Genomic DNA, 12,906 nt, shown 5'->3' with positions numbered 1-12,906 from the left:
TCTCTCTCTCTCTCTCTCTCTCTCTCTCTCTCTCTCTCTCTCTTATCAAGTCCTTTTACTCCAATTGGGAGGCAAAGATAACTCCGTTATAATGAGAACACCCACATCCTGGCTGCTTGAATGACTCATGTTTTGTGCCTCTCCAGTCTTATTTGCACGACAGTGTTACTAAGGTTTGTTATTAAGGAAAAAAGGCTGCAGGCGGTCTATTTGTATGAAAAGGCTGAAATTGGACTTAATATTGCGGTTGTTCATAGCTGATTAAGCATGCAGGTTTTTCACACAGAATGGTTGACTGGATTGCCCTAAGTGGGTATTGTTTTGATTAAATTCAGTTGGGGCTTATTTGGTCTTAAAATTGCTCAAAGTACAGAGGAACATGGACATAAGGAACATGCGCTAATAGGTTGAATTTGATCCTCAATGTACATTTAAGATGTTTAACATTAGAGAATTATGCTAAATCTATCTTGTTGTAAATAGGGAATGTTTATCATATATGCATAATATGGTCGCATGTTGGTATTTAATTATTCCTTCGATCTTTGCATTTAAGTTGGCTTTAATTTCTTTTGTCATGTGCAATTAGAAAATTTCCGTAGAAAGTGGAGATTTAAAGCAATTAATTATTATCCACTGCTGAAAGTCGATTACTTTTAAATTACCCCATTCGTTATGTTATAGAATGGGCCTTGAGGATGCTATTCATATGATGGATTTTTTACATTCGGCCTTGTGTGTTTTAGCTCTGACAGCATCATTTTATATCACCTGTTATAACGATTGTAATTGATAACTTTACCAATTTACAAGCCTGTTCTGGTGCCTCTTTTATTTTTTTTACCTTACATAGCTCTTTACTTCGTCGTAAATATGACATTTTATTTTACAGTGATGCACATTATACACAATATAAAATATTTGAGATTACATAGCTAATGAAACTTGTTATCCAAGGATGTCTCCTACTTACAGACTGGATTTCTCATTTTAACAGCTTGTATATCGGCAGCCATGTAATCACTGGAAGTAAAAACATTAGCATCCCTGAAGTTAAATTATTGGGATTTTAAATAGAGCTTATGCAGTTGAATAACAAAACAGCTCCTCCAAAATGCTATAGTATATTACAGCATTGAGCATATTAAATCCCACGGTGAATGCTGACAGCATGAATGCTGCATTTAGGCTGAGATTAGACCTGACACATGTAGGAAGGTGATTCAGTTTGTGAGAAGCAAGGGGTGCAAAGAAAATGTGGGAAACAGTTTATATTTTTAGAGCACTTAAACTTAATATAGTTTGTAGCAATGCTATTCATTGTAGACTCAGATTGCAATCGCATGCACTTTTAGAGTTTCCCTGGGATTTGTGAAAAGTTGAAATACCATACATAATGCATTTTTTCCCAGGAATACAAATTAATGTAGGGTTGAAGCCAATGCTCCAGTACAAATGGCATAAAAATGCATCCAGGCTGTTTTTTCTTCTATGTGATCTTACTCAAGTCATTTTCATGACAGAAAAAAAGCATTTCTGAAAGTTGTTGGTCTGCTAATGTCAAACATTTTCAATAAAATATGTTGCAGAGGGTGGAGGGGAAGTCTGGAGTGGGCGATAAACATCATATAACATTTAACACAACACTCACACAGAAAACCTGTGTAACATTCAGCCAATAGTTACAGATTCCTTGCAGTAACCACAATGTTAAACTCTAACAGTGAACATAACATATTTACCATGCAGCTGCATTTCTAGGAGTCCGTTTTCTTTCTTACATTTGGTCATATTTAATCAAAACAACAGGCTCACTGGATCTATTACTTCTGTGGGCAGGCTGTATATGGCGTCAAGATCATTTTGAGATGTATTGACCTATATTGATTGCAGGATTCGAACCTGCTTGGGTTTTGCTCCGGTTTCCTCCCACAGTCTAGGTTTCAAGAAGGTTAAATTAATAGGCAACTTTAAATTGCCCGTGGGTGCAAATGTGAGCCTGAGTGGTTGTCTGTTGGCACCCGGGACAGGATGTACCCCACCCCTCACCCAATGTCAGCTGGGATCGGCTCCAGCCCCTGCTTCCCAAAGGAAAAGCAGGTATAGCTAATGGATGGATGGATGGATGGATGGATGATTGCCACAAACAGCAGTTAATACAGTTCTGTCCAGTAATTCATCTTACTGCCGATGTACATAATATCTGGCCGGGCATACTCACCCACTGTGAAATCCATTTCTATCAACTTGATTTAGAGGTAAGGAAGCTAAATAACAGAAACAAGATTCCCAGCCTCACTTTGCTTTACGTAGTGCGAGTACCACCAATTTACCTGAACAAGGAACTTCATTTGATATATCACTTTGTGCTGTAATGCACCACAACACACCATAAATCAGCATACCTTTGTGGGCCATCTGCAGTCCAAACTCATTTATTTTACTTCCAACTCACAGATGATGCAGTGCAATTTGTTTTTTCCCCCCCTTTGTTGTAAAGCACAACAAATCCCCAGGAAAATCATCTGTGAGTTTGCGCATCCTATATCAAATGAGCTGGCGCAGTCAAACTAAACATCAAGCAATATCCTCAACCCACCCTCTTCATAAGCATAGCTTTCCTCCCACATATGTTAAATTGACTGGGTTGTGGGCATTCATTCAACTTTTGTTGGAGTTTGTATTTAGAGGGATTCAGACTTGCTTGGCATAGCAATACTTAACTGAGAAGGGATGGATTTAGCAGCTCAGCTGGTGCACAAGTGTGGGAGGTGCGAGATGGGAGGAGGGGAGACAGAGTGGAAATAGTTGGCCAAGAAAAATGGCTGTATTGGACTGCAGTTAATGACCTCTGAGTGTGTCCTTGTCACTGAGATAATGTGACCTGCGAGGATACAGATTTAACTAGTTGTGATTTAACTAGTGCAAAGAAATAGCCGCCAAGCTCAGCAAAGCACCTGACCTTTTGCAAAAAACACCAAATTCAATGAATACAAAGTGAAAACTCAGTCCAATCAGCTACTTACTGAGAATACATCTCATTTCCATGTTTTGAAGTTGATATGCTTGATGTGACACACCTGTAATCTCTGGAGGGAGTTGATGTGATCTGAAACTTGCTTTTTAAAATCTTAAAAAGAGTCTGCAGCCTTGCTAAGGACACAGTGAGGCTATATTTGGGCACAGCAGTGCTTTGAGCTAAATGCTAACGCAAGCATGCTAACATGCGCGCAGTGGAAATGCTAACATGCCGTCGTTAAAGCCTCATATTGGCTTTTAATAATCTTTGGAAAAGATCTTTTTTACAAAACGAGTGCTGTAGAGTCCCCCCTTCACTTACGCTGAGCACATTAAGTAGCAATCTTTTAATGGCCAGTATGAACGGGAGGTTGACGGGAGGTTGACATATTGAATGCTAAGTATTACTTAATTGGTACAATAATCATTACTATTACACACATGGTCTTGTTACGGGAAAAGTCAGGAGATCAGTAAAGTCATCCTCTGGGCAACCTGGTTATCTGAATCAAAGTTCATAGCAATCCATTCAATAGTTGGGATACCTGGAAGTGGTGGACCCATCAGCCGTCCAACAGGCCGGCATTGCCATCTACAGAGCCATGCCAACAAAAAATCATCTGTAATTAGCATTTGTTGACTCTTTTGGCCTTGTTATCTGTAAAAAGAAATGTAATTCTCTTGATTTAACATTATTTTCACACTTCTAAGCACGTCCCTGTCACTTAGTGACAGAGGCAGCGGGTTAAATGTTGACTGGATCAAAAGTTACCCAGTACTCTGTGATACTGCTTTCATGCCGACTGCAGAGACATGACCATGCTGTGACTTCATTACAGATCTGGTCCTGTTTTTCTGATTTCTGGGGTAATTAATATGTGGTATGTGGTACAGCGTTATGTTAACGGATTAGAACACCTGTGGATAACCTTGCAATGAATGCTGTAGTTGTCATTGCAATTGTGCTCAGTTTGATGCCTCTCGAATCAAAGGACTTGCAGCGCAAAAGAGAGAGCTGCAATGAAATGTGGCCTGGAAAGTAGTCTTTGGGTGGCCTTTATCATAATTCTAATTTAGTCCCAGATTCATGCTCACACGCTCCTCTGGAGTTTCCTTTGTTGGGTAAAAAAATTGGCAATAAGGAGATAAGTGACTACCATGCAGAGACAGATTGTGATGTTGGCTTGATTTTGAACACTTTTGATCTGTAGCAACTTTTCGTGTCAGGCTTCCTTTTCGTAACGACAGTTGTCAAAACAAACAATTTTCTAAAGGGAAAAATGCTTCAGAAGTGGTATGTAGTGCCTCAACTTTTTTATATTTGCAATCCAGTGTTTTTATACTGTACTTTACTTCATGCCTATGACTCACACCACAAACGTAGACACTACTCCAGACACCAAGCACTCTAATGAGAGTCTCTCTTCAGGTCGCACCATCATTTTGTCTACACACCACATGGATGAGGCAGACATCTTAGGGGACCGCATTGCCATCATCTCCAACGGCAAGATGCGCTGCTGCGGCTCCCCACTCTTCCTAAAGAAACGTTTCGGCAGCGGCTACTACCTCACTCTGGTCCGAGATGGGACTGAGAAGATGACATCTCAGCGTGATGGTATCGTACGCCATCAAGCCAAAGAGGTACCAACAGAAAGCATAAGTAGTTACTGGTTACTAATGAGCTGAATTTCAAAAAAAAAAGACAGTGACAAAAAAAACCCAATATTCTTCAAAGTTAAAAAAAAACAAAACATTCTTTTTGTCAAGGATATTTCCCCAGTGCACATGGCTGTGTGTGATCTCATTATTTCCAGATAACAACACATTTGGAGATTAGGGCCATTCTGTTTTATCCCCACTGAAATAACGTTGCATAAAACTGCTGTAATTGGAAGTGGATCATCCTTTTTGGCTTCACGTATCAAGAAAAGAACTTCAGCTGCAAGCCCCATTGACACAACAGCAACCTATCTCTCGTCTGCTATTGAACATGGCTCCCTCTCACGATTTCCCTGAGTGCTCTCCTTCTCCTTTGCTGCCCTCCCCCTATAATGATCTGTGTTTAGTCTCTCCCAGCATGAGAATTGGCAAACGCCTACGTGCTGGATGATACTAATTGTCACCGGGGAGAGGGGTGATTCTCGCTTTTTCTCGCCAATTGTGCCTCGCACACTTAGTTTTAATCAATAGGAGCAAATGAACAAGATGCACCGATGCCAGCAGGGCTGGAGCAGTCTCTTTGAGGTGAGGAGAGTCATTTGTTTGAAATAAAGAAATAAACATGCAAACACCTTTTGTGGGCAAGGTAGAACAGAACCCCCCTCTTTTCTAGGTGACGACTTTGTAATTTAGTGGAAGATTTTGCAATTACACAGCCAATATAACTCTGAAACAGAGTTGGACAAAGTTTGATTGTCCTGCCCTCATTTAGTGTGATTAAACTCCATTTAATGAATGTCATAAAGTTCTCGCAGTGAGGTTTATTCAACCTTTGTTGCAATTAAAATGTAATTTTCCTTTGGGTGTATTGTCTTAGACTGAAAAGATTGTTGCATTACCGGTTGACCACAATGTCTCATGCATACAGTTTTCTGTCGGGCAATTAAATAGAAACTCATGAATGGCATCCATTATTCCATTAATGTATGAAGGGAGTTGTCAGGGAGGCACTGTTCATCATTCTAAGTGGTAATGCATGATAAGACTCTTTTAATCCAATTCTGATTAACAGGAGGAAGACTGTCCTTCGAGGAACAGCAGCCTGGATGATGGCTTTGGCAGCCAGAGCTGGGACAAATCTGATCGCTCAGGTAGAAACATTTATCTCTGTTATCAGTCAGTCGTATTTTAGGATTAGCACCTAACCGTACCTGTAATTTAATCAAAATGTTGTACAGTTGGCACAACATACATTTGAACAACAAATTTTGTCATCTATTCGGTCTCCATATCAAAACCTCCAGTAAAATGTGGAAGTTACCATAACACACACCGATTAAGGTACTATAGTTCAGCTACATGGCAGCCTTCTTTAAAACAACAAGACAAGAGTCTGGGAAGAGTTCCAAAACAGGTAAACGGTAACCATAAAAACCTCTCGTCCATGTGTGATCTGAAGATTCATTTGCTCATAGATTTCTTTTTCACCTTTTCAATATCAAACCAACAGGAGCAGTAAAGTAGCTGCTGCCTTTAGATGTTGCTGAAATGTTCTAACTGCTGGTAGAGTGCACTTTAATAATGTCCCGGTAAAATGGCAGGTACACAATTAGTTCTAGTGATAGAGAAGGTGTTTGGAAAGCTTTGTGAGTGCAGAAAAACAACAGGAGACAATATGGAAAATGATGGGCATTGACCATAATATTCTGAAAGTATGATAATTCCCTGCAATAGCATGATGTTCTGGATCAAAAGCATTTTGTAGCTAAAGATCCAGATATTAAGCTATAGGTAGTTGGTGGAGAGCGAAGACGGAGCTAAACAGGAGAGTGAATAATGGATTTCCATTCATCAGGTGGCCGGAGATGACTCAAAATGAATGATGATGTTTTACTGCTGGATGTATAAATAAGCAACTATTTATTTTTTAACAAGTTAGCCAATTCAGCAAAAAAGAGATGATTATGTCAAAGTCGTGTTTATAACTGGTTTACACTGCCCCAAGTGGCCTGGAAAAAATGGTATTGCAGGTTTAAAGTCTAGGAATTTGAAATATGGTTTGATTTATTTCTACTTTAGGTGCCTATACATTTTTAAATAAAATACATTTACTTTTTCCTGTGCTCTACAGTAATGTTGGAGGGTAAATGGAATTATAACTGTTGAGGATTTTGCATAACACTTCAAGACAGTTACCAGCCAAAATCCTCATCTACCAGTTATTCATTGACCTTACAGATAAATGTGTTACGTAAATGATCAGGTCTGACTTCCCCTAATCTCACTTCATTTTCTTCTGAATTGACTCATGGAAGAAGAAGAAAATGTAGATACACAGCGGAAGCAGAACAGGTATAGGCCAGCTTAAAACATGTGATGCTGGTGATTTGACTTGTTTTGATCATTTTTTCTAGCCTTGATCAAGTAAACAAAAGTACGAATGCAAAACATGATCAGAAGGAAAGATCTTCGGCAGGTTCCAGTTTATTATGGATGGAAAATCAATGCTCATACCTTCAAAATGATTGTACACATGATGGTGGAAAATAAGATAGAAAATGCCATTATAATAATCATATTTCCACAAGTGACAGCACATTTGTCTTTATTTATAAACAGACAGAAACACGCACTCGTTTTCACAAATAATTCAGTCTGACGTGTGAGGCAGATCCATTTACTTCTTCATAAAGCACCAAGCCGTTGGTTGTTGAGCTGCAGTAATTATGTATGAGAGGTTCTGGATCGATAATGGATGCGATGCGTTCTGCAACACTGTCCTGATTGATTCTCACGAAGACCCCCGCTTCAGAATGGATGAGACGGGAGAATTATGTCCACTAATCTGTTTCAGTATGTTTAAAGGTCACAGCATTAGGTATGCTATGATCTCCATACATTACATTACATTTTTTTTATTTGAAAATATAATTTTGCATCAACATTGGGTTTAGAAACTGCAGCCAATAGTGGTGGTTGCTCTTAAATCCTCTGTCTGTTATATGAATATGAAACATACAGATGAAGGAAAGATGAAGGAGGGATAGAAATATCTGTTGTTTGTGTGCGTAGGATTTTTACCATCCTTTGGTGTTTTGTTTAGTGTGTAATTGTACAGCTCTTTGTCCGGCAGATTTGACAGCTGTGGATGAAATAGTGCGGCGCCACGTCCCTGAGGCAGTCTTTTTGGAGAGCATCGGTCAGGAGATCACCTACATACTGCCTTATGGTGGAGCTAGAGATGGGACCTTTGCTCTATTGTTCCAAGGGCTTGACCTGGCCATGGCTGACCTTGGCCTGACCAGCTACGGCATCTCTGACACCACGCTGGAGGAGGTACACTAAGCGTGGGATTGACGGATTCAGATAAAAAAAGCATGCACACATATAGAGCGGCTGCCTACATACACAAAGGAACATGAAAGTTCACATACTGACAACATTGCCCTTGTTTTTCTTTTCCGTCTTTTTTTTTTTGTCATTGCAATTTACTCTTTATACCATACTTGCTGTTTTAGCTGCTTCTCCTCCTTCCCCACCAAAATGTTGATGGGCAGTTTTCAAATGCCGTCGTGCAGTAGAACAAGCAACTAGAGAACGAGCATAAGTAAATGTTAGTACGTTGTGCTGATAATACCTCTCCTTCACTCTGTACTTGAAACTGAAAAATACTGTGGGGTATTAATAGTTTTACTATCAATGTTTAATGGTTTTACTTCAGAAAGACATTTTTGAGCAGCCACTTTTAACATTCCGAATAATAGAAAGGGTAAAGAGTAAACAAGACAATGGCCCCCAAATCACTAAATCTGCACCTGAAAAGCACACCCAGGTCTGGGTTACTGGCAGTCAGAAACGTCGGTGAAATACACTTAACGGGGGCGATTTACAAGTAGGCCTATAAGTCACTTGCTCTGACATGACCACAGTGGTTATAAAGTAGAGCATGGATTCAATTAGCAGAGGTATTTTGCTGGTGGTGATGTTATTAGTGTTATAAGTAGTTACACCTTACTCACGTTCAGACACAGCGGTGAAATACACTCTGGTTTGATTCTGCTTGTGTTAAATGGTAAATGGACCTTTGTAGTCTACCGACCACTCAAAGCGCTTTCACGCTACATGTGATTTAAGTTTTACTTGCAGTCGCTACACATACAGTACACGGTCTTATTTTTTCATGTGACTCACGCAGTATTTTGCCATCCAGACTTATCTTGGATCACAAAGCTGATTGACAGTTGGTTAATACTCTTCGTGTAACTCAGACATGAATCAGACACTCGTGGCCTGCAGGCAATCTAAATAATTCCTTTATGCAGTTCTAAAATTCAGACACGACAAGGTTATTTCATCCATCCATGTTTTCTTTGAAGTCCAACTACACTTCTCTTGAAATACGCAGTGATTTTCTATTTAAGGAACTAATACACAAGGGCTGATAAATGATAAATGTTTCATGGAAGTCGGTCATATAATACAACTGTTCCTGGGTATTGTTATAAATCATCTTTTAAAGGACTGTTTGACTGTTTTATGATGTCAGTAGTTAGATTTTATGTTTTTGACTGATGTCCACATAAAATCACATGCAGTACAAATTATGTCGGCTTTGCCAGGGGTGCTCAGAGACTTTTTAGAGGGCAGATGTTGAAACACGCACAGCAGAGTAAAATATCGAAAAGGTCACTTGGAAATATTTCTCAAATATGGAGATTTATTTATTTTTGACATATGGCCTGAATTAATAAATGATATCAAGGAGGGCACTTCTCTTAGAGAGGACAATTGGCAGGTGTTCAAGCAAAGGTTGGGGGTCTCCGTGGATGCTCAACCCTGATCTTATTCTAAGCAGAAACGTGACGGTGTAACGGGCATCTGCATCAGATCTTTGTTCACTTGTTTAATACATTATGAGTTTGCTTTTAAGTGTAACAAAAACAACAACTATAAAACAGCTTAGTTAAGCTCATCTACTGCTGTATCATCAGTTTCCCTGCTTGTGTGCGTGCTTATAAGGTGACAGAAAACATACTGTGGCTCCCCTGAGAAAGTATATGAATACGTCGTTTCTTCATTTCACAGATATTTCTTAAAGTGGCAGAAGATACTGGAGTGGATGCAGAAATACCAAGTAAGGTGGCAATATGTTTGCATGCTATCACGTTAGGGGGATAAACAGTATAATGGATAACTTCTCAACATACACTGGTAACGTGTTGGTAATGTTCATAACTGTTTAAAACATTGTATTTTATGTCTCTCGTGAGAAAATAAGTTAATGCCGCTGTTACACAACCACCACAGCTTAATGTGAGAGACTATGATGCATCACGTCTGCCAGCTAATTCCACCTGAAGCCTTTAACATATTCCTGATGATTCTCCAGCAGCATTGCCTCCACCAACTAACCTTAGCCCCAGAGAGGCCATTTCATTTGCATGCACACTGCCGTTACATCAGCCACATTGAAAATAGCATTTAATATGCTAAAAGTCTCAGAAATGTATACAAGAAATGCTGCACATGAACAAATTGCATTCACAGTGGAACTTATCATACAGTGAAGGTAGACAACAAGGTGACTGGCAGACTTTGTGGCATTGTTTGCAGCTGTTTGCTATCTATTTCAAAGAGGAAAGTCATATTCTTTAATGCTTTTCTTACCCCTGTACACTCACATTGCATTCATACTCATACAGAATTATATTGTGTTTACCAACCAGTTCTTATTTCTCATCGATCAATCTCAGTGGATAAATATTCCATCCATCAGCAAGCAACTTCCCTTTTCAGTTTAATCTAAAAACACATTTCCTCACGTTCCTAAAACACATGGTGTTTTTTTTGTTTTTTTTTGCTTTTACATGGAACAATACGGCATCTTGCAGGGCAGGTAGCTATTCTTATTGTTATTTATAACCCTAAATTGGGTCAGGCCAAAACAACATATCTTATTTGTATTCCCACAGCAACAAAGGAGCCGTCGGTGAGAGACTGCAAAAGAGGCTCCCGCAACTCCAAGCGGAACAGCATCGCCAGCGTCCACATGAAAACAGAGCAAGCCTCTGGAATGAGTGGCAAGTCTCTCCAAAGTTATCTTGCAGTTATTTTTTTTTAATGACGGAAGCTCAATTAAACATTTGTGAATTTACTCAAAGCAGAAAGTTGAGTAATACTAATATTTATGGGTGCTATTTCAAATAGAAACTTAAAACTGTAATTCCTGCTTGAGGCTTGTTTCTTTCTGTTTGTCATGCAGAATTAAAGGAAAGGTTCACAAGTAAAGTGGAAGGTAGGAACTGTACTTTGTCCTTTCTACAGACAATCATAGTTTTATTATGCTAGCAAATGTCTGTTTTCCATATGCCTTTCATTCTTCAGTTAATAACTTAATTTACTTTGGCTTCAATTTGACTGTTACACCTCAGTGGCCATTTTGAAAAGAAGGGGAATAAACAAGGGCTCTGTCTCCAGAATTTTCTAACATAATTTCTTTCCAACCCATGCAACATTATCTAACCCGTCCCTTCATTTTTTCAATTTTGCCCTAATGACAGAAATTCACTTTCATACTACAATGTCATGAAAACGGTTTTCAATCAGAGGATGCTTTATTCTCTTAATGACTACTGTCGCAAGATAGTTCTTTTTTTTTTACAGCAAAGATATTCTTGGAGAATGTGAGACATAAAATCAAGGTGTCTGAAGAGCCCTTGTTTATCACCTTTTCCCTCCTTACTAATGCCCAAATACCATTTCCAAAATCATGATCTATTCAAGAAAAATTGCTGCTACACTGTGGAATGAGCTAGTGCAGCTGGCAGGTTTAATACTTAAGTTGTATTTCATCAGCCCATTAGTGTGCTTTACAGGCATTTTACATATGTATTAATGATGAATAACATAGTGGGTTAATGTCCACTGCAGACTTAAAGAAGAACGCCAGTGTCAGTGGGAAGGGATCCACGGTCATCACCGGATGGGAGCTGATCAGGAGGCAGTTCCTGGCGCTTTTTATCAAGCGCTTCCACCACGCCCGAAGGAGCCGCAAGGGACTCATTGCCCAGGTAATGGCCTCAGTCTGTCATATTGATGAATTGAAGGGTTATACAAGGAGGGTTGCATGGGGGAGGATCAAGGTAGGACCCGTATGAATTACATGTTGCCTTTTCGAAATCAGTTAATGACAAATATGATAGAGTAAGCTCATTTAAGATCTTCAGGGGAAAGCCATGCCATCCATCTTGATTTACTCAATAGTTGTGGAATTTAAGTTTTGTGAGAAGCAATTCGACACAGAGGTGTAGTATATAGAAAAGGAAAAAGTTTGAAAAATGTGAAGAGCAGCGCCAAGAATGATGTAATATCATCAGTGAACTGCACATACAATCATCATCATCACTCCCAAAGGAATACTTGAGGGACCACAGAGGCTGAAGACGGCATGAGCAACCTGTTTCTTACCGTTGTGGGGGAGATTCTTCTCTTTGGTTTCCGTAAATCACTTTCGGTGAGCGGGAAAAGTGTCGATAGCTGGGGACCAGGATAGTTTAATCCCAAGCGTGGTCAATTCATGAGGTCCCACCAGAGTCATGCCTGGTGTGGGCAGGAAACTGTTAATACATTGTACATTGAGTCGATGAAAGGTGTTTTTGCTGGCTTCAGTTAGAGTACCTCCAGCTTCACCTGATCGCCGTGATTGCCACCAGAAAGGCAAAGTGACACACATGATTTGTTGTTCCTTCATTTCACTGTGTGCTAATCATGTACTTTCGTTAGCTATGTATTAAATGTGATCGCTTAACAATTACAGCGACGACAGACTGCTATTAGCCTATTAAGTGCACGTCTATATCACTTTGCTCCTCGTAAACATGATTTCAAAAGTCAGAACCAATAAACGGGCATAATTTAAACAAGTCAAAACCAATTTTGCTAAGTAGCAATTTCCAAGGGACTCGAGAGATTCTTGTCCCCCAAGTTCTAAAAAGTGTGTTGCGACTTAAATTGTATTGACATGTCGCCCATCTAGATTCATAGTTTGTTTGTGAATATCTTGTAATGCCGTCAGTTATGACAGCTGCCATGATGCTGAAATTATTATAACTGAAAAAGCTCACTCCTTTGTGCTGCTGCTGTTGTGTGTGTGTGTGTGTGTGTGTGTGTGTGTGTGTGTGTGTGTGTGTGTGTGTGTGTGTGTGTGTGTGTGTGTGTGAGAGAGAG

General features: G+C 39.6%; 1 protein-coding gene across 2 annotated transcripts in view; it reads left to right on the top strand.

Moving 5' to 3' along the window:
* LOC116385695 (phospholipid-transporting ATPase ABCA1) overlaps positions 1 to 12,906 on the top strand; it is a 124,099-nt gene that overhangs the window by 48,782 nt on the left and 62,411 nt on the right. For both annotated transcript variants that reach the window (XM_031851374.1, XM_031851373.1), the window contains exons 23-29: positions 4,448 to 4,662; positions 5,753 to 5,831; positions 7,814 to 8,016; positions 9,766 to 9,814; positions 10,653 to 10,760; positions 10,943 to 10,975; positions 11,611 to 11,750. In XM_031851374.1, the coding sequence (XP_031707234.1) occupies positions 4,448 to 4,662; positions 5,753 to 5,831; positions 7,814 to 8,016; positions 9,766 to 9,814; positions 10,653 to 10,760; positions 10,943 to 10,975; positions 11,611 to 11,750 (827 nt within the window). The remainder of the gene's footprint in view (positions 1 to 4,447; positions 4,663 to 5,752; positions 5,832 to 7,813; positions 8,017 to 9,765; positions 9,815 to 10,652; positions 10,761 to 10,942; positions 10,976 to 11,610; positions 11,751 to 12,906) is intronic.

This window comes from Anarrhichthys ocellatus, unplaced genomic scaffold (genome assembly GCF_004355925.1).
Source record: "Anarrhichthys ocellatus isolate YVR2014 unplaced genomic scaffold, GSC_Weel_1.0 scaffold11, whole genome shotgun sequence".
Lineage (NCBI taxonomy): Eukaryota > Metazoa > Chordata > Actinopteri > Perciformes > Anarhichadidae > Anarrhichthys > Anarrhichthys ocellatus.
This window is presented reverse-complemented; position numbering and strand designations above follow the sequence as displayed.